Raw genomic sequence first — 20,834 nt, forward strand, 5'->3', positions numbered from 1 at the left:
CCGGATCGAAGACCGGGACGGTGGGTCCAAACGGCCGGAACTACGGCGCTGACACGGCCCCTCATAGATCTTTCGGCCTGGGCGATCGGAAGACACTGCTCCCTCGCTTAACTTCTGCCGGAGCACTTAGGGACGGCGAAGCGGGACAGGTCCGACGCAAAATCTCCGCTGTACTCGGCCTTCCGGCGGAAAGAATGGAGGTCGTGATCCCGGCGCTAGGGACAATCGGGCAAACTTACTCAGTTCGATGTCCGACCTTCCGCGCTGCCGTATGCCCCAATTTTGCTGAAGAATTTTCTGTGGAAACAATGTCCGCCTCCGCCGTCAGCACCACGTGTACGAATGAACGTTGTGCGGAACGTAATTAGGGGCTTCGAAGTGGCCGAAAGATGTCCGGGGTCCACCTTGTAAGGGTGGATGCTCTTTTGATGCAATCTTCAGGGGGCCCTCATTCTTCAACCAACCATCTTCCCGGGCCACCAAAAGAAATCTCCATGACCCCCGTTCGCGGGCCGTTTGACATCTCCGTTGCCTACCAGACGCCACCCAAAAACCGTAACGGAATTGCTCGACATTGCCTCTTCTAGACACCAGAAAACACGACGTTACATCCAGTTTGTCAACGCGAATAGGGGCCGTTTTCTTTCCTCGATAATCAGCACACCCCCGCGCTTCTTCAATGGAAGAAAGCACCAACATCCAACCTCAGCCCATCCTGGGCATGCAACAGCTATGCCGGCAAATCAAAGACACTGTAATCCTGCCGCGGCCGCTGCGCCTGCGCGTCCTGTTGATCCCTCATGCCACGAGCCCTTGTCTCGACGTTGCAAAACCTCGGCCCTGTGGCTTTATCGGGCGTAGAGCCAAATGCAGCATATGTGGAGCTGGCACTTGGCCATCGTGACCCCCGGACTCTCCACAAGCAGCCTGATGCAAGGTGACCGTTGAGAAAACGATATTGCCCTCTCTTCTTCGCAACTTTCGAAATCATGTTTCGACATCCTTCCTTCATTCTTGTCGGTAATCGTCAACGATGTCGACTATCGAGACTGGACCGTCGTCCGTCGACGTTTCGGCGTCATACCTGAGCACGCGCAGCGTGCTTGGTCTGCTCAGCCTCTGGCTGGTGTACCAGTTCTTCAAGGCCCTTTACAACATATCGCCGCTGCACCCGTTGAGCGGCATCCCCGGCCCGAAGTTGTCTGCTGCGACGTACATCCCTGAGTTCTACCATGATGTTATCAGATTCGGCAGATACACGAGAGAAATCCATCGCATGCACGAGCAGTATGGTGAGTTCAACCATATTATTTCTGGAGACTCTTGACAGATTTCTAACCATCACCAGGACCCATCGTCCGCATCAGCCCTCATGAGGTTCACTGCAACGACGCCAACTTCTCCGACGAGATCTACGCTGTGAGCGGTCGCAAGCGCGACAAGCCAGTTCACCAGATCAACGGCTCGGCGTAAGCAACTCCTGCAGCCCCAGCCAATAAAGCGCAACTATGCTAATGACTCTGTACGACTCTAGCCTGGGCGAGTCTGGATTCGGAACCGTTGATCACGACCAGCACCGTCTGCGACGTGGCCCTCTCGCCAAGTTCTTTTCGCGCGGCAACATTGCCCGATTGGAGGCGGATTTGCATGCGATGGTCCAGAGGCTTTGCGACAAGCTGCTGAACGAGTCGGGCAAGAAGGAGTTTGATGTAACAATGGCTTACAGCTGCTTCACATCCGATGCCATTTCGGGCTACTGTTTCGGCGAGAGCTTCGGCTTCCTGCAGCAGGAGGGGTGGTATCCCAACTTCCGCGCCCCGACCGCCTCAATTCTGCGACCCGTCTTTGTCTTCCGCTTCTTTCCCTGGACCAAGTCTCTTACCGTGCTTGGAGAGTGGTAAGTCAATTTGGACGAGGCGAAGGCAAGGGAACAGCAACAGCGCTAACACCGCACAAGGCTCATCAACTATTTACCCGCGGATATCGCCCTGCTCATCCAGACGTTGAAAATCGATATCCCGAACAGGGTCAAGAAGACCAAGAAGGAACTCGATGCCGGCATCCGACATGAGCGCCCCACAGTCTTCGGTTCCCTTTTGGAGTCGGAACTCTCCATGCTCGAAAAGGAGCCCGAGCGATTGGGCGACGAAGCCACAGCCGTTGTCGGCGCCGGGACCGAGACCACCAGCTGGGCCCTGTCCGTCATGACTTATCACCTCTTGACTAAGCCTGAGCTCCTCGCGAAGCTCCGCAAGGAACTCGACGGGGTTGTCACTGATCCTCAGCACCTCCCATCCTGGACGTCCCTGGAGACCCTCCCCTACCTGGGTGCAGTCATCCAGGAGGGTCTTCGTCTGTCTTATGGTGTCTCTGCGCGCACTGCTCGTATCCCCACCCAGGAGAACCTGGTCTATCGCGGCGAGTTCAACAAGAAGCCCGTCGAGTATGTCATCCCCCGCGGCTTCGCCATCGGCATGTCTGCCGCCATCACCCACCACGAGGAGGGCGTCTTCCCCGATTCCTACCAGTTCATCCCCGAGCGCTGGCTGGATGAGAAGAACAACCGCAGGAAGGACGTTGAGAAGGGCATGCTCGCTTTCTCCAAGGGCAGCCGATCTTGTTTGGGAATGAAGTGAGTGATTACCACCCGAAAGTCCGTACGAGAGAAACTCGCTGACATATCAACTTTTAGCCTGGCTTTGTGTGAGATGAACCTGTGTTTGACTGCTCTTGTCCTCCGCGTCCTGCCTCGTATGCAACTATTCGACACCGAGGACGAAGATGTCGCTTACGATCACGACATGTTCGTGCCGGAGCCAGCCAAGGGTACCACGGGAGTCAGAGTGAAGATTGTTTAGCACAACATTGCAACTATTTAATGACCGGTGTTCGAGTGGGAGCAGGTAGGCCAAGAGACATCCCAACTCACATGTTTCTGGTTTGCTCTACGATTGTGGAAGTTTGTGAAGTGTGTCGTGTTTCTCGCAATAACCATGCGAATTGAGGGCATCCTTTACGAACTTCTACAGTCGCGGAGTGAACCAAACCATCTGGGCTAGCATGTCCAGGCACTTGCTTCTCCGGTCCTACTAGCTCGTCCTTTAGCTCAAAAACTTAATTCAAAATATTCCAAAGAGCCTCCAAAGTGGATATCTCCTCGTCTCGCCTGGAATTATGACGGATATGATCCCAGTGGATTATCCCAAGTCATCCAGCCCGTTCGTCCCTTTCCGGCTCGAGTGCGACCCAGGCAGCGTCGCAACAGCCTCATCAGGACGAATTCGGCTCGTCTTATTCTCGTACGAGATCATGATGCGGAGTACGGTTGCCTTGCTCCTACGCAAGAAAGACTTTTTGTCCCGCCGATCCCAATTGTGGCTCCTCACACGGCTCGTTGGGATCTGCGTGTTTCAACCCCCAAAGTCGACATGGCCCGAATGGATTCGATATCCTGCTAGTGCGGAATCGCCATGCGTCTTCCTGGCTGCCGCGATTGGGCGGCCGTCAGACGCATTCCCTGCGTCGTTCGACCAACTTCGGCCGCTGAAGATGTCTTCTGCCTAGTGTGGTGGAGTTGACCTCGTAGACCTGCAACGGACCCCTGGGCTCGAGCTAGCGTGCCGAGCAAGTGCGGCCGACTTCCTGGTCAACGAAACTCCGCTTCTCGGCTTCCGGCGTCTTCATTGGCTTCGGGAAAGTGGGCATCGCAGAACGGATCCAGAACGTCTGTCTTGCTATTCCAGACCATCCGGACCGGTCAAGCCCCCCTCTTGGCCACTGGACTGGGCTGTTCAAGGCAGAGTCTTCGATGGAATACGGACCCTGTTGGTCATTCTCCATTGACAGCCTCTGACAGGCTTGACAGTCCCAACAGCCAATGTCTGGGGTTACATCCATGAAACCTATCCCTGGTTCTGATCTTTTCTGGCACCAAGCGGCACGCCGCGTGCGACGGCGCCGTTTCCCCTGCAGATTAGATCTGCCGCACTCGCAGCCCCCAAATTGATATTCGCGGCTTAAAAGTAGACGGGACGCCTCTTTCCAGAAGTCTGGCCAGGTATTTCCTCGTGGCGTGACGGTGTGCTCACGGAAGGACTGATCAACACGAGCCGACAACATGTGGTCAACAACCCTCGACCCCGATTTGCGAATGCTCCCGCCAACGGGCCTCCCTCTCGCCATCATCGTCATATCATGCGTCTTCCTCGTCTTCTCGGTAATCTGCGTCGGGCTACGTACCCGCATCCGCCTTGTCGAACGCACCTTTGGACTTGACGATGGCCTCATGGCGGCAGGAACGGTATGGGATATCTCGAAGGAAGCACGGCGAGATACAGAAAGAGTGAAGGCTTACGATGGTTGATAGGTTGTTTACGTGGCGGTTGTTGGACTTGCTGTCTACGGTTGCTTCGTTGGACTCGGGACTCTCGAGGAGAACTTGAATGCATGGCTGTGGGCGGAGGGCCTCAAGATCTACGTTGTCTGGATCCTCGTCTACGTCGGCGCCCTTGCGCTCGTCAAGTCTTCAGTCTGCCTCACGATTCAACGCATTGTCACGACGGATCGGGCTCTCACCATCACGATTTGGATCCTTTTGGGCCTCACGTGGGCATCTTTCTTCATCACGTTCATCGGAACCCTTCTCTACTGCCGACCTGTCGAAGCTCTATGGACGCCAACGATGATTCTCTCCGGCGAGGGAACCTGCGCCGATGTCGACGTCCTCATTGCCATCGGGCATGTGGCCACCTCTTCCGCAATCGTTACCGATCTCGCTCTCGTCGTCGTTCCCGCTGTCATTCTGTGGGGAACGCAGATGAAGACGCAGACCAAGCTGCAAGTCTTTGGACTGCTGTCCTTCGCTTCTGTGTAAGTGCTCCCTTCGATTCCATCTTGCATTGCATGACACCTAACTTGGTTTCAGGGCGTCGATCATCACGATGGTCCGCATTCCTTACGTCAACCACTTTAAGGCCCAGACGAACCTCCAGTGTAGGCTTCAATCCACGATATCCATTCCCTTCATCAAGCTGACACGATCCAGTCTGGGTCGCCCACACAGTCCTCTGCTCCAACGTCGAGACAGGCATCGGCTGCATCGCCTCCTCGGTCCCCTCTCTGCGCCGCTTCATCGCACGCACACGCGGCACGACCGCCGAAGATTCCGCACCCAGCAAAAGCAACGGAACGGGCGGGCTCTTCACGTTTGGCAGCAAGCCTGTCGAGAGGAGCCGCGACCCGTACCGCAACCCAACAGATGTGGGCTTCAGTCTCGCCACTGTGCATGGGAGGGGCGATGACAGCTGGGAACGCCTCCAGGATGGCGATTCCGACAAAGGAGACCTGCTGCCGAACAACCAAAAGGGCGGCGGTATCCACAAGCAGTTCACGTACACGGTCGATATCGAGACGGACTCCAGTCTGAAGACTGGCCGGTCTGGATCGAGTCGGTAGGGAACCGATGTCGAGCCGGTGTCTGTTCGCGCTCAGATTAGAGCACTAATGTATAAAATCCTGTACAATATCCATGAGTGATGCGACGTTTCTCCATGCCTGTGTGCGCGTTTTCCAGGCGTGCCAGGATGAAATTAATCAAAATAAGGCATTGACCACACGACATAAAAAAGAGAGGCCTCTCGGTGGCCAATTAGGTGGCGAGACTGTTACGTATTAGTATCGTGTGGGCTTTTTTGACAACCACATCCACATGGCCAGGGGGGCAGAAGAGGCAGAAAATCCATCATTCCGCCCTCCGCGGCCGATGGATCTCTCTTCAACACGTGTGAGACCTTGTCCTGGCCCCTGGCGCTTTGACCTTTCCAGCCGTGTAGAACACCGCCCCAGTGCCATCGGGAATGTGGGCTGGGAGACCGATCGTGACTTGACTCGTATTTGACTCAAATCCACACACAACTATCGAATAGAGTCGCGGCGAGTTGTCCGAGGGGCTCGTCATCGTCGCCATCGTTGCCCATAGTCAGTGCGAACATTGCAGATCCGATAGCCGACCCAAGACTTTCACACTGGAGTCACGAGCCCTGGTCCACCGTCCAGTAGCAATTCATTGCTACGTTAGCAAAATAATGAGAGCCGCAGAATTGGGCAAAATATCCTTTTTGGAAATGCCAAGGAGACATTAAAGATTCACATGCCACCGGAGAAATTCATGCAGGATGGCAGTTTTGACACGAACCAGGTAAACTAGCGCAGATATGAAATTGCCAACCGTCTGGAAATAAACACTTCAAAACTTGGCGGGTTAGACGAGGCCTTCATCTCCTGTTGACCTAGGCGAACCAATATTGACGGCCGTGATGACGGCAACGTGCATCGCCCCTTTCCGTTTACGGCAAGCCTTTTCCCCTGAGGGCGGGGAACCCAACATGCGGCAAAGACTCTTCCGCAAAATTCACTAAGGAGCAAAAGGGTAGTGAGAGGCGGCATGGGTATTTATAAGAATCCTCAAATGTCGGTTCAACAAGCTACCGAAACTCAACTTTGACCCGACATATTCTCCGAAAATCCTCAGCGGTGTGAATGTTTACAGTTTGCGATCCAAATGAGATGTTTCTTGGCGGACCACTGCGTCGGCGAATGGACTGATTTTCGGCCCCCACGTGAAGCCGGGCCAAGTCGACCGTTGAGTCAACCTGTGTGAATGCTGCCGAACCAATGGCGGGTGCTGGAAGGCAGGAACAGTAAGACTAACCTTGTTGGTCGAAAAATATGCGCGACAGAGAACGAATGTGACGATCTTTGCGTGAATGAGCAGAGGCCGGCAGGAATCCAGATACAACTTCCCCTCACTTCATGTTGTTAACTGATGTCACAAAAAGAATGCTCTGATGAATAGACATATAAATACAACAGACAAAAGAGTCAAAATGAGGGCCATGCCGTTGAAGCCAACCAGGCTGAACTTGATCCGTGACAGTCCCGAATTCATAATGAAGCCTGCTCCGGCCGCTGCGGTGCTCCTCGGAGCTATCGGCGCATATGCCCAATCATCCGACCTCTTCACTCGTTTCATGACGTACAACATCCGCTGGGCAACACCTACTCCGGGTACCAATGAAGCACTTTGGTCCGTCCGTCGGCCCCGTCTTACGGCGCAGCTCAACTACGAAACCGCCGGACGACCCGAGTCCCTCGTCTGCATGCAGGAGGTGGTTGAAGAACAACTGCTGGACATTGCCGAAGACCTCGGCTCCTCTTGGTCCCACATCGGCGTCGGCCGCGATGATGGCGTTGCGGCGGGGGAGTTCTCTCCGATCTTCTATCAGCCGGGAGCTTGGGACCTTGTGGAGAACCGCACATATTGGTTGAGTGAGACTCCGGATGTCGCCGGCTCTGTGGGCTGGGACGCGGCTCTCCCGCGAATTGTGACCGTCGCCTCGTTTACGCACGTCGGTTCTGGCTTTCCTCTGGTTTTCATGTGCACCCATTTCGATCACGTTGGTCAGACTGCACGCGAAAACAGCGCGACGTTTCTAGTTGATCTCGCCAAACAATGGGAGTCTTTGGCGAATGAAGTGACGCCTGTTTTTCTGGGAGGCGACTTGAATATTGAGCCTGACAACCCCGCCTACCAGACATTGATTGCAGAGGGCAACATGCACGACACACTTGACGTGACACCTGAGGCGCATCGAGTTGGGTACTCAAAAACTTACACGGCCTTTACCGATGACGAATCGGACGACAGCCTTATCGATCACTTATTTGTTAGGGATCCAACTGCCAGAGGAATGGAATTCCTTAGCCACGCAGTGTTGCCAAACAAGTTTGACGATGGGGTGTACATTTCCGACCACCGCTCTGTTGTCACTGATGTAAAGTTTGGAGCTGCATAGTTGGGTTTTCGCAGATTCCCAGTGTTAAGGGATAAACATGCAACTCAATCTCAAAGTCTTCACTTTATGTATGTGATCGAGGTTCGATAACTTTTCTTCCCTTCTAATGGTCTGACTGCGTCCTTGATATGGATGGACTGAATGACGTCAGTGTCATAAAGGTTCCATCCCGTCGGGATATTCGCAACGGGAAGTTCATCCGAACGGTTTGACCCAACGGCCGATACCCGAGGACTGATTTCTGCAATGGTGACCGCTGACGGTAACGTTCAGCTCTCGTCCAGCAGAAAGCATCATGCTGGCACTAATTGCTCCCTGGTATCCGATTCAGGAATCAGGACAATTGAGAATGTTGGCTGCGCAAGTTACCTGCATAAAATCCACCAAACCGGTGGGATACCAAGTATCTATGCCCCGTTCAATTTATCTGACTCAATATTGCCCAAGAACTTCCCAACCAGCTTGCCTTCTGCGGCTGCAACTCTCTAAAATCGTATGAGGCGGCTCGAAGATCCGGAGAATCATCAGATCAAATTAGATCAAGTGACGATATCCCACGTAGATACCAGCAGACTGCAATCGGGCTATGGGTACATACTGCATGTTCTGTATGTAAATAGTCCCAAAGCGCCCTCCATTCCGATCAATAACAGCTTCAACTACCAACCTCAACTCCATCTCTCAATCTCTCCGTCAATCATTCATCGAACACCTCAATCATGCAGATCAGCTTCTCTACCATCATCCTGGCCCTCGGCCTTGCTTCCACCGCTGCTGCCTCCCATGCTTGCTTCGTCAACGAGCATGCTTGCAGCAACTTCTGCCAGGGCTGCACCAACAGCGGAACCGGCAACCTCCCGTACTGCTGCGATTACTAGATCCCAGTAAGTTGCGAACACGCCTCAATCCCATACGTATCGAGCTCATCAGTCTGAAAAAGGTGGCTGTCAGACTAATTGTTATTCATTGAAAGGATCTATTCCCCGTTCCAGATCGCCAATGAGATGTGGCTGGTAAGCCGGTGAATGGGGCGTCGTCCAAATCGTGAGGGATGCAATTGGCGGATTATTCACAGCGCCAAGAACGCAGAGGCTTGGATTGACAGCGTCATTCACTTGATCACTCAAGGTGTGGCACGTGGCGGCTTTGATAATGTCTCATCTTACCGGCGCAGTGCCGGATTGTATTTGATGGTGCGAATGAGGACAGAACTTCGCTGTTCCGATCTTGTCTGCGCTTAATGCCTGCCTGCATAGGTAGCGAAGAGAAGATACTTCTAAAAGTCAGAGGGCCGCTTTTGGCAACAAGCTTTTTTATGACAGACTTCTTCGTCAATTTCGAGAAAGCGCTTGGTGTGATAAAAATAATGTCAACCGCTTGTTTTCAACACTTTTGGTAGTGCGGTACGCCGATAACGCCGAATACGCCACGGAATGTTTCCAGATCGCTGGGTTGAAATTGTGTTATCGTTCCCGCTAATACGCAGAATGTCTGCCCTCTGACTGGGTGTCTCACAGTTGATGGTAGCTTATTTACCGCAAACGGCAGTGCCACCAGCGAGCCACATGCTAGTTTGCAGCAGCGGCGAGTCTCGCCGAGCATTGGAATGCCGCCAATATGGAATTCTGATTGAAAATGGCTTTTCGCCTGTAAACATAAACGCCTTGACCCCCCTTGCGGCACCCCCTTCCACCCTGAAAAGCCGGGCCTATTATCCGAAAGAAAATCATTGGCACCTGCTGAATACATCGCGACCGATGCGTCCCCATGGATCTCATGTTTTATGACGGCCTCCCCAGCTGTGCCGTAAGTTGAAAGTCCATAGCCCCTCTGTCACGTGTAGTTCTAACATGATTTTGTCCTTTTGTAGATAGCATGCGCCAATCGGACCGTCGATCTGACCCCCTGCGGTCCCAACAACATTACAGCTTCATGTCTATGCCCAGAAGTGGAGTGGCAGCATGCTTTCGGCGGTTGTGTGATGAAGGAGTGTCTTCCTTTTGACGGACTAAGTAAGACCTAACCCTGACATATCCATCATGGAAAGACCCTTTCGAGAAGTATGCGAGGCTAATAAATCCAACAGCTGCTCGCAACGTAACTCTCACGCATTGTGGAGTTCCACCACGCCAGACTGCAGAAGCTCTCGCAGCAAGCGCATTTCTACTAGTCTTGACTGTGGTAGTGTTCTGCTTGCGAATGCTCGCTAAGGCAATCAGATTGACACCATGGGGAGCTGATGATGTTACCATCGTGATCGGATTCGTACGCTGACTGCCATCACCTCATCGACTGTTACGACTTTTACTGATGTGAAGATGATTTCACCAGGCAGCAGCAATCATATTCGGTGTAATGAAATTCATAGGTGACTCTTGAACTAACCAGTGGGAAACGAGACAAATTAAAACATCACTCACGCTTTTCACTAGGGCGCAGATTCGGGTTTGGGCTTGATTTCTGGACACTGAGATACGACACTATTGTCGAATTCATGAAGGTGAGCCTGAGCTGACTCGTCCATGATAGGGTTGAATCGCACTGATTCATGGGCATAGGAACGCTAATTAGTGTTAGATATTCTATGCGTTCGCCAACGTATACACGCTCGCAATAGCCGCTCTCAAAGCAACAATCTTGTTCTTCTACCAGAGAGTCTTTGGCGGGTTCAGCTCGCCGTTCACCACCATACTGTGGTGTACCCAAGCGTTCAACCTCTTAACCTTCATTGGTTTCACGATCCCAACAATAGCACAGTGTCAACCACTAAGTTTCGCATGGGAGGGGTGGGATGGACGTCATGAAGGATTTTGCCTCAATATCCTCTCCATGATCGTCACTCATGCCGCTGTCAATATAGGTTTAGATATATGGATGCTTGTGTTGCCCTCAACTCAGGTGCTTCGGCTAAACTTGAGATGGCGAGAAAAGGCGGAGATTTTGGCCATGTTTGGCATCGGAATTTTGTGAGTCAGACCATCTTGTCTTACCATAGGACCAATACGAGGAATCGCGTAGAACTTTACCAACTAACAGGAATTGTGCCCAAGCATCACGGCCGTTAGTATTATTCGACTAACAGTACTGTTGAATCTCCGGAATTTCGAAAACCCAACACGTCAGTCATTCCCGAACCCAAAGTCAAGAAAGTGGACCACTGAATTGGACTAACTTGAGGCCACCGATCAGAGGATGCATTCTACCTTCACATGTGGAGCTACATTGAGATATCAGTCGGCGTAATAATTGCCAGTCTACCCGCTACGCGGCAGCTGCTACGCCACTGGATCCCAAAATCATTTCGAGCTATAAGACGAGAGGCACCCAGGAATATGGCGCAAGCGCGGCCAGGCGATTCAACGAGGACGCTAAGGAATACACCAGTTACGGGTCTCAGCGTGGATCAGGCGAGCCCAACGAGTGTGGAAGGGTTTGCGGCATCAAGTCGTCATGGAGATGATGCAAGGCAAGTCATGTCATCCTTATAGAGTAACAGTTATCTATTGAAGCTCTTCATGGTAGTAACCGTACACTACGTTTGGTGGCACCCAGGTGAAGATGCAGTTGGAAAGAAAAGTGAGAAAGTTGGAGAAAGCTGGTCAGTGTTTTGCGTTGGTGAAGTGGGCTACGGGTTAACGTCCGGGGCGCGTCAGCTGTTGGCCAAACCTCGCTATTGAGGCATAGGTACTGTGTGACTAAACAGCGGCCAAAATCGAGTAGGATAGAATCAATGAATGAAATGATGCAAAGGTCCTTTTGCCGCCCGACGTCCAAGTCAATTGGTCAACTGTTTTCCTTGCATACAGGCCGTAACGCACGTTACATATCGTACATGATGTTTAGATGGTAGCAGCAGGCCAGTCGTTGTAGTTCTCATCCACCGTCTGATAGGGACCGTAATGAACCGTGCTTCCTCGATCGTTTCCAGCAAATGGAACACCATGCATGATTCTGTTAATCACGTCCTAGTAGACCATTAGATGGCGGTAATAAAAAGAAGAAGCGGAATCTTACGGGATTATAGATGAATGGTCGACCGAACGTGACCATGTCCAATTTCTGCTCCCTCACGAGACGATCAGCCTCCTCAACGGTGTAATCGTGATTGGCCATCAGCATCGAAGGGCTACCGGCGAACTTTACAAGCTTCCCAAAGTCGAGCACGGGATCATATCCCTCGGGCAAAGGATAACCTTTTGGTCGTTTGCTGGCAACAAAGAAGTCGCCAGTGCCGATGGTAACGTCAGTCCCCCTGCGAGATATGTTGATGATCCCGACTCTGTGATTGACAAGTTCCTTGATCAGGTGATTGTACGTCTCCTTCATTTCTTCAAACGTAACGAACGAGTCGTTGATAGTGTCTGTGGGGTTAATCTTGACACACACGTACTCCGGGCCGCCGAAGACCTCGGCAGCGGCCTCGGTAAGTTCGATCAAGAAACGGCATCTATTAGTGACCGAGCCACCATAGTTGTCGGTTCTCTTGTTGGCGCGACTGATTCTAGGATTAATAGGTTGTGTTAACGAGAGAGTAATGGTCGAGAAACTAACCTATTGAGGAATTGATGGGGCAAATACCCGCTGCCAATGTTTAGTTTCAGCAGCAATTTAGCGTTCACTCAATATTTAGGATTACGTACCCCTGAGCTAATAACTCGACGCCGTCAAAATTAGCTTGTCTCGCCAGCTCAAATGAGCGTCTGTAAGTGTCAATAACGTCTTTGGGATTGTCGATTGCCACGACATTGTGAGTGTGACCCTGCAATGCACTTTGATAAGTATTGGCCTGAAATGATGATGTATTCTGGTTAGGCATTACTCACTGGCTGCCCAGGTAAGTCGCGATACTTTCCGTCCATCGCCGGGACTGCAGAAGGTGCCAGGACAACACCACCATGCTTCTTCATGATCGGCATCTCATCATGCTGGCGGCGCCCTGTATGCCATGCCTGGAAGAAGATCTTGCCTCCCACCTCGTGAACGGCATCGGTAACCACTCGCCAAGCCTTCGAGTGATCAGATGTGATCATGAAGGGAGAAAATTTCCAGTCACAGCCGGTCCAGTCGACAAACGTACCCTCGTTGACGATCAGACCAGTTCCGTCCCTCGCTCTGTCGACATAGTGCTGGACTTGCGCTGGGCCCGGCTTGCCATCGTCGATGCAGCGATTTCGGGTCATAGAGCCCATGACAACGCGGTTACGAAGGGATAGCTTGCCGCCGATGATAATTGGCTCCAGTAGAGCTGACATTTTGAGGGTATGCAATGCTGACTTTCCAACTTCAGAAAAGAGATGAGATGTTTGGTAAGGCAAGAGACGAGGGTTGAACGGTCCTGGGACAAGAAAGCTGAAACTTATAACTTATTCTTGGGTTTCCAAAGCTTTGGTTCTTGAGCAGAGATGACGTATATTCCTTGGTTTAGTCAACGAAGACGAACGTGTACTAGACCCGCTAAGATCTCCTGTTATTCAAATGTTCTTTCCACATGTCCATCCACATACCCATAGCACACACTGTCCAGAAATAGTGTGCATCCGTTGCGCACACATCAAGTAGCCAATCAAAGAACAAGATCTCCGATCCTTGTCCGCCGCTGCACCGTGGCGGGGCCGACAGAATTTTCCATCAACCAATGAATTCCTCCCGTCTCCGAATCTTCGGACGGCTTATAAAGCCAACTTCGCACTCTCCGAATTCCAGTCTCCGTAGGACTCACCATTCCGCCGATAGACGATCGAATCCGAAGATGAAAACTCTGAGGGCCTGTCGTCAGTGTCGCGAGTCCAAACGCAAATGTTGCCGACAGGATCCCTGCGAAGCGTGTGAGGCTTGCCGTAACCGAAGGTTGCAATGCAGTGCGGCGACCTCAGCCGTAAACCCGATCTCAAGAAACGATCCAGGGCCTCTCGGCGTTGAGAGTACACAAGACTCGCAGTCTGTCACAGGTCTGCCCCAGGGTATCGTCACGGAATTAGTCGAAAATTATCTCACAAGAGTCCACGGCGGTCCCCACTGGATCTTCCATCCGATGACTCTTCGGTCACAGGTCTCCGAAGGGTCTGTGAAGGATGCGTTACTGTACGCAATTTGTGCAATAGGCTCCAAGTTTTCTCTCGACGCGAAAATTCGTGCGGAAGAGGGCCGGCTGGCGGCAGGGGCGAAGCATTCATTGCACGCGGATCTAGAGAACATCTGCATTGAAAATGTGCAGGTTTGTATTCTTCTTGCGACGCTGAGCTCCGGGAACTGCCAGCCGTCAACAGAAGCTCTTTACGTCGGTGAGTTGCGCGACTCATCTTGTTTATCATACTAGGTTATTGCCGAACGACGACGTACTCACATTCTGGGTCTACCCTCAAAGGCATCGCGATCAGCATGATCGACATATTGAAGCTCAAACGGTCACCAACTGCATATCCAACCTGTTCCATCACGGGCGAAACCGAACGGAGGATTTTGTGGTCCCTGTACATCGCAGAACGGTGGTGCTCCTCGGGGCTCGGTCTCCGCTGCAGGATGGACATGGCTGCAGATTCGTGTCATGACGTCCCAACAACCATGGATGAGTCCACATGGTACTCCATTCGGCCAGGCGGACAGCAAACTACACCCACGATAGCTTACAAACCTGGTATCTTGACTCACATGGTCAATCTTGTGAGCCACTTCACCGCGATTCAGGACCTCAACCGTCAGATCGCCATAGGCGGCTTGACTACCGCTGAGGTTGAGAAACGCGTCGCAGATCTCGCAGATAAATTACAATACTGGCACTCTAGTCTTCCCTCCGATCTACAGATGACAGTTCAGAACCTCGGTGATAAACTGCAAAAGGACCTGGCCAGAGATTTTGCGGTCCTGCACCTGACGTACCATCACTTTTCGACACTTCTGCATTTTAACTTCCTCGAGAGCTATCAAGGAAAGGCCGATTCGTCGTCTCACCACAAGCATGTTGAGCTGTGCAAGCAACATGCCTCGTCATTCAGCAATCTCCTTCGCCTTTCTCACCAGATGGGCAGGTTCGCGGTAGAATATCCGATAATCGGGCACATGACGGTCGTCTCGTCGTCGGTACTAGTGCACACCCTGCTCTTCGGCGATGTAAAGGAGCTGCCCGATGCGCGCAAGAAGCTGGATTCAAATTTTGATATACTAGTGCAACTCCAACAGTGGTGGCCCTGTACAGAAGCAATGGTAGGTGTCCTTTTGTTTGAATCCATGAGATTTCTGGCTAACAGCGTGGAATGTAGATCAATAGGCTCACGTTTTTCCAGAACGTATGCCTGTTGAGGTTAGATTCCTATAGACTTGATGGTTGGATGGTGAGATATCTTTTAGAACACTCACGTGCACTAGAGCGTCGGGAACTACAAACTGTGCCACCTAATATAGACATGGGAAGTATGAATAAACCACCACGAGCTGAGCAACTTCTAGAAATAGGGAGATACACCGATTTTAGTAGTTTCCACTCTAGCTAGAAAGATATAATGAGACTACTTAAAAATGTTTATAACCAGAGCCTAGTTAAGATGCAGGGGAAGATCGGTTGGGGGGTTCTTCGTTTGAGAACGTAAAACGGGAATCCCCATGCCGAGTTTCGGCGTTCAGAAGTGGTTGTCCTCTGGCCGACATTGATCCTCCAGTGTCCATCAACCTTAGGAAAATAGGTGAAAGTAATTGAACACCCGTATAGGACAGTTGCTGCCGTGCACTTCCATCTTCCAGGAGATCCACAAGCATCGAATTCAGGCTAATTCTATCGTCAAAGAACTCAAGAAACATGATCAAGGTCAAAGTTCTGGGCGCGGGGTACGTTATCACCGTACAAACACAATGAGGGCATGATTTTCACACGCACACAAAAGAGGGTCGGGCATGATGATTGAAGGCTCGCTCCGCCGCCACTATGATATGATAATGGTTGCCGAATACCTTCTTAGGGACTATGATACCAAAGAATGAACGAGTCTTTGGGCAGGCGCAACTTGGGTCGGTGTTCACGATTCTGCCCTGCGAGAAGAATCATGTGCGTTACCATAACTTGACCTTTGGAATCACTCAAATAGATGGAGGAGTCACAGCAAAATCGGGACTTCCCAAGCCCGCCGTACAAAGGGTTAGAATTACGCCTAAAAAGAATTTAGCGGCTAGCGAAGAACGGCTGACATAGGCTGCGAAGCACGTCATCGATGGTTTGAGTTGCCTTTAGCTTCAAGACAGAAAGCTCATAGTCACTCAGTCATAATATCGCAAGGAAGTGTTATTTCCACCATTGATCTGGCATAGTCGACTGTCTAAGAATTGATATCGACCGCACCTCCATCACAACCAACTACGCATCCCAACCCTTGGCGAATGCCGGAAATCCGGCCGACGTCTGTTTGCTGACCCATTCCAAGTACGATCTAAGACCAGCGAAGTAGAAGTTCGTGTTCGGCTTGCGACCTGGAATATTTCGACTGAAAATCCAAGACGGGCTTTTGAGAAAAACTGATCCCTGCACAAGACTGTCGCACAAATCTGCCCAATCCTGTTCAGCCTCTTCGGATACCTCTATAGTTGCAGGCCTGGTTCTGGATGTACCATTGGTACCATTGGCCTCGCCGTTGGTAGTGCCATTGGGAGTGGCCTTGCGACCAGAGTCCAGAGCTTCCGCATGTTCAATGAGAGACGTGATGAAATTTGTCTCACTCTCGATGACCGGTGGAAAGTTGGCGAATGGGCCTTGGGGGCCTGCGATCAGGAACATGTTGGGAAAGCCTGAGCAGGCGATTGATCCATAGGCCTTGAGGCCGTCTCTCCAATGGTCCTTCAACGTCTTTCCATCCCGGCCGGTAATGCACACCCTTGAGTAACTTCCCTCAATGGCGTCAAAGCCTGTAGCGAAGATCAGGACGTCCATATCATGAAGCTCGCCGCCGGCGAGCTCAATGCCAATCTTGGTAATTTGCTTGATCGGATTGGCTTGGATGTCAATGACGTCGACGTTGTCTCGATTAAAGACCTCGTAGTACCCAGAGTCGCACAGCGGGCGGCGGGCATATAGCTCCTTGGGCTTAAGAATGCTGGCCTTGGCTGGATCCTTCACGATCTGGTCAATCTTCCCGCGAATGAAGTTGCACGCCTCCTCGTTGGCTGCTTCGTCGGTAGTAAGGTCGCCGAAGGCGCTGAACATGAAGCGAAACCCGTTACCCTTTGACCAGACCTCGTCGAATGCCTCCTTTCTCTCCTCAGGGGAAGCTTCCATGGTCCTGCGGGTCGACTCCGGGACGCCAAAGCCGACTGTTGATGACCAGACGTTGTCCCAAATCTTATCGTAGTCTTCGTTGACCTTCTTGCGGTAGTCGGCTGCGATAGGGCCTTGGCCGCTCGGTACGGAGTATTGCGGATGACGTTGAAAAGAAGCGAGATGGCCAACCTTCGGCGCGATGGCTGTCATTACTTGAACACCGGTCGAACCGTTGCCGATGATACCGACACGCTTGCCATCCAGTTGAACGGCATCATCCCACTTCGCGGTATGCAACAGCGATCCCTGAAAATTGGGAAGGCCCGGAATGTCGGGCTAGTTGGCCTTTGAGAGGATGCCGAGAGAATTGACCAAGTACCTTGCGTGATAGACCTCTCCAGTGGAGCAAGCAACATGCCAGCGGTGACTGACGTCGTCCCAAGTCGCCGAATTCATCTCACAGTTGAACTTCATGTACTTCCGCAAGTCGTGCTTTTTGACGATGTGTTGCAGATACTCAAGAATCTCGGGCTGGTAAACATAATGGTGCGTCCATGGATACGTTCGAAGGTCGTCCTTGTCCCAAGAGTATCGGTACAGGTAAGTTTCTGTGTCGCTCATTGCACCTGGATAACGGTTCCAGTACCAAGTTCCGCCAACGTCAGATGCCATGTCAATGGTTTGAACGTTCATGTGCATATCGGCAAGACGGTATGTGGCATAGATCCCGCCAACGCCGGCGCCTACAACAAGGGCGTCGACCTCAATGATCTGTGTCATGACGGTAAAGAACTTAGAAGAGTAAAATTCGATGCGTAAAAAGTGGCTCCTGAGTGACTGCGTGGGCTGAGGTCTTGAAAGGGAGAGATATCTCCGTGTCCGCGTGTGGTCTTCAAGATATCGACCTCTCGGATGAAGAATGAAAGTTGAAAGGGTAAGCTGTATGCGACATTTCCCAGCCTCGAGGACTGACGTTCACATGCGATAAAGGCCGCGCACCGCCCCATGACCCCTGGTTACACGCCAATCTAGGGATCTTCCGGAACGGTGCGTTGATGTGTTGCACTCAATTCCATATACCGTAATTGAAAGGCATCCGAGATGTGGATTACTACTTGAACAAGACGTGCTTGCATTGTGGGGGTACAAGCTTCCAATTTTGCTGTTCAGCCGACCACGCTCCGCCGCTTCATTGGAGAGAGCCCCTCATTGGACCGGCAGAATCATCCGATATGCGAAGTATCTCAATTTTGACAATTCAAATGAGCAGGCAATCTTTTCCGCCGGTAGATAATATCCGGCCTTGGCTTTGGTCACGGGGAACAAATGGACAGCATATCTGCGCGCATGCTCAAAGTGGGCTGCGCAGCTTACACTTTTGCTGTTTCGGGAACAGACGCGATGTGTATGATAGACCAGCCTTACTCAAACCATCACTCATACGACGGCTCAGTCGATTCAAGGTGTGGAGATGATTTCCAGGGCAAATCAAGGCTGAGTGTCATGTAGGAGGGCCTCCAGGGTGAATCAAGTACTCATAGACCACAAAATCACTCATTATATATCAATTAGATGATTCCTAACCTGGAAGGTTTCTTCTTTCTGCATCGAAGCTTTTACTGTTCCAACATCAATCTCCCAGAACCCGTATTTTATTCCGTGACTGCTTTTCACCATGTGATGCTCTTCAGCTAACACCTTCTCTAAGAAAATACAATTAAATGTCACAACACAATGCAATTCACGGGGCTTGGAACTTTTTTGATTGTGTTCCATTCCCAGAGTACGATGGGAAGAAGTCTGTAGTCTACCGATCAGACGATGGCCAGATCGTGGCGGGAGCTGCGCAAGAGAAGGGAAAGGCAACGCTGGTCTACCCTTGCGATGAGTTCTTGTCCATAACAGAAGGGATTATTAAATGTAATGTCGAAGATGGGGACAAATTCATGGCTAAGAAGGGGGATGTCGTCTACTTCACCCGTGGGACAAAGGTCAATTTCGAGTTCAGCCAGGATTTTCATAATTTGGCTGTGTTTATCTCAACAGATAGGAAGCCAGTGAGGCTGTTTTAGTTTCAATAAAATGGCGTGAAGTCAGCGACATCCGCTATATTTTCGCCGAGTCTTTCGTCATGAAGGATACTATTCTACTACTATCAGCTTAGTAGACTTGAATCCACAATATCAATACTGTAAGATGGTGTTATTTCCATCCATGGATCCCTGCCCCGCGTATTGTCCAGAGCAGGAATGTGGAGACTTGACAGCTCTGGCTTCTAGTTGGCTGGCGGAGCCATTGAGAAGTGCTGTTTTTATCTTTTATCTCTCCCCTCTCCTATCCGATAGAGACGCCGGGTAGGAAAGACGCGAGATACGCTGGTGGGCATAATGCGGGGAAGTGAACCAACATTACACCCCTTAGCGCTGCGACCCCGAGATAACAAGTCACCTTGGTGATCGGCGCTAGGTTGCTTTCTCCTTCATCAAAATGCGACTCCTCATGAGCCTGTGACTTTCTACTCAACTGTCTGTTGCCATCTATTGCATACCGAAAGCCATCATCACGAAGACAATTAAGTATCACCACAGGCCCTCGAATTTCCTTTCAAAAGTGGAGAAAATCCAAGGCCACCGAACAGTGCCCCCGCCGGCGCCGCTCGTCCGCAGCTTCACCTACCCGGAGGACCGTCTCCTCATCGAGTTCCCCATCTTCAGCGGAGAATGAGCCAAAGAACGACCGAAGTCGCCCTGGGTGCACGGAGTGCAAGCGTCGCCGAGTCAAGTGTGACGAGACATTCCCTGTCTGCCGCAATTGCCAGAGGCGCGGCCAAGTTTGCGAAGCTGCACCTCGGCTTCGGACATGGCAGATGGAGTCTCCGTAGATAGCAAAGTCACACCTACGGAACGATGTCCCTGACAAGGTTCTTCTTAGATATTGGCTTGAAAAGGCTAGTCAAATCATGGTTATCGATCCCGACATCAACCCCCTATCTTTCCCCATTCTGGACCTCTTGGACGCATCTCTCAGCCTACTTCACGCGCTGCAGAGCGTCAGTACAGCCCAGCAACACTTCTTTGATCCATCCCAAATCGAGCGGTGTCTGGAGGAACGGAGCATTGCAACTCAGCTCGTGCAGCGCGAAATTGTCAACCCACCCAAGGACGTGATTCCCGTTTTCCTCACGGTCTTGATGCTGGGTCTCTCCACAGCCTGGATCGAAGGGCCTGTTACCCAATTCGGTCTGCAGCATCTCTATGGCGCCCGCGCCTTTGTAGACATCATGCTGGCTGACAGCTCGTTGCCTGAGGAGAACCCATCCGTCTTCGGTTTCACCATCAGGGCTTACCTCTACTGGGACATGGCATGTGCCTTCCTCGTGTGTGTGTGTTGGTGTGTGTGTGTTGGTGTGTGTGTGTTGGTGTGTGTGTGTTGGTGTGTGTGTGTGTGTGTGTGTGTGTGTGTGTGTGTGTGTGTGTGTGTGTGTGTGTGTGTGTGTGTGTGTGTGTTTTACTTTACGCCGGTGCGTCCCTGTGTCTTAGGGCAGAGGGCGTCCAGCAGCCATCTATCTAGGCCTATCGAAAGCAGAGTAATAAACAAATTCTAAGAGAAAGGTACATGAAGCTAGATGTCAAGTGAATATATACGCGCGCGGAGCGAGAAGCGTCAAACGCTAGGTGTTCCGCATCCTAGGGGCCAAAGGCATGCCATAATATGTTGGGGGTCCCGTCTCAAAACCTTCCTCG

At 51.6% G+C, this 20,834-nt stretch overlaps 8 protein-coding genes across 8 annotated transcripts; 6 read left to right on the forward strand and 2 right to left on the reverse strand.

Moving 5' to 3' along the window:
* Window positions 1-1,033: 1,033 nt before the first annotated feature.
* Window positions 1,034-5,454, forward strand: GCG54_00007038 (Cyrochrome P450 monooxygenase; the record flags this gene model as incomplete). The annotated part of the gene is made up of 9 exons (XM_045407027.1): window positions 1,034-1,292; window positions 1,349-1,469; window positions 1,535-1,897; window positions 1,958-2,632; window positions 2,693-2,826; window positions 4,110-4,300; window positions 4,367-4,869; window positions 4,925-4,992; window positions 5,045-5,454. The coding sequence occupies 9 exons, from the start codon at window positions 1,034-1,036 to the stop codon at window positions 5,452-5,454; spliced, it is 2,724 nt and encodes a 907-aa protein (XP_045265948.1).
* Window positions 5,455-6,884: 1,430 nt separating this feature from the next.
* Window positions 6,885-7,853, forward strand: GCG54_00007039 (uncharacterized protein; the record flags this gene model as incomplete). Its single annotated transcript, XM_045407028.1, has 1 exon — window positions 6,885-7,853. One exon carries the CDS (start codon window positions 6,885-6,887, stop codon window positions 7,851-7,853), a length of 969 nt encoding a protein of 322 aa, XP_045265949.1.
* A 2,432-nt stretch (window positions 7,854-10,285) lies between these two features.
* GCG54_00007040 (uncharacterized protein) lies at window positions 10,286-11,313 on the forward strand (the record flags this gene model as incomplete). Its single annotated transcript, XM_045407029.1, is given in 5 exon segments — window positions 10,286-10,353; window positions 10,431-10,819; window positions 10,849-10,913; window positions 11,043-11,092; window positions 11,107-11,313. 5 exon segments carry the CDS (start codon window positions 10,348-10,350, stop codon window positions 11,311-11,313), a joined length of 717 nt encoding a protein of 238 aa, XP_045265950.1. The 5' UTR covers window positions 10,286-10,347.
* A 379-nt stretch (window positions 11,314-11,692) lies between these two features.
* On the reverse strand, window positions 11,693-13,105 carry GCG54_00007041 (N-ethylmaleimide reductase; the record flags this gene model as incomplete). Its single annotated transcript, XM_045407030.1, has 5 exons — window positions 11,693-11,818; window positions 11,868-12,354; window positions 12,405-12,434; window positions 12,494-12,612; window positions 12,677-13,105. 5 exons carry the CDS (start codon window positions 13,103-13,105, stop codon window positions 11,693-11,695), a joined length of 1,191 nt encoding a protein of 396 aa, XP_045265951.1.
* A 497-nt stretch (window positions 13,106-13,602) lies between these two features.
* On the forward strand, window positions 13,603-15,340 carry GCG54_00007042 (uncharacterized protein; the record flags this gene model as incomplete). Its single annotated transcript, XM_045407031.1, has 3 exons — window positions 13,603-14,134; window positions 14,170-15,053; window positions 15,134-15,340. The coding sequence occupies 3 exons, from the start codon at window positions 13,603-13,605 to the stop codon at window positions 15,338-15,340; spliced, it is 1,623 nt and encodes a 540-aa protein (XP_045265952.1).
* Window positions 15,341-16,194: 854 nt separating this feature from the next.
* On the reverse strand, window positions 16,195-17,871 carry GCG54_00007043 (Cyclohexanone 1 2-monooxygenase; the record flags this gene model as incomplete). The annotated part of the gene is made up of 2 exons (XM_045407032.1): window positions 16,195-17,427; window positions 17,524-17,871. 2 exons carry the CDS (start codon window positions 17,869-17,871, stop codon window positions 16,195-16,197), a joined length of 1,581 nt encoding a protein of 526 aa, XP_045265953.1.
* A 941-nt stretch (window positions 17,872-18,812) lies between these two features.
* GCG54_00007044 (uncharacterized protein) lies at window positions 18,813-19,163 on the forward strand (the record flags this gene model as incomplete). The annotated part of the gene is made up of 1 exon (XM_045407033.1): window positions 18,813-19,163. One exon carries the CDS (start codon window positions 18,813-18,815, stop codon window positions 19,161-19,163), a length of 351 nt encoding a protein of 116 aa, XP_045265954.1.
* An 887-nt stretch (window positions 19,164-20,050) lies between these two features.
* GCG54_00007045 (uncharacterized protein) lies at window positions 20,051-20,661 on the forward strand (the record flags this gene model as incomplete). Its single annotated transcript, XM_045407034.1, has 2 exons — window positions 20,051-20,469; window positions 20,631-20,661. The coding sequence occupies 2 exons, from the start codon at window positions 20,051-20,053 to the stop codon at window positions 20,659-20,661; spliced, it is 450 nt and encodes a 149-aa protein (XP_045265955.1).
* Window positions 20,662-20,834: the final 173 nt, after the last annotated feature.

Source organism: Colletotrichum gloeosporioides (assembly GCF_011800055.1).
Source record: "Colletotrichum gloeosporioides strain Lc1 chromosome Unknown consensus_32, whole genome shotgun sequence".
Lineage (NCBI taxonomy): Eukaryota > Fungi > Ascomycota > Sordariomycetes > Glomerellales > Glomerellaceae > Colletotrichum > Colletotrichum gloeosporioides.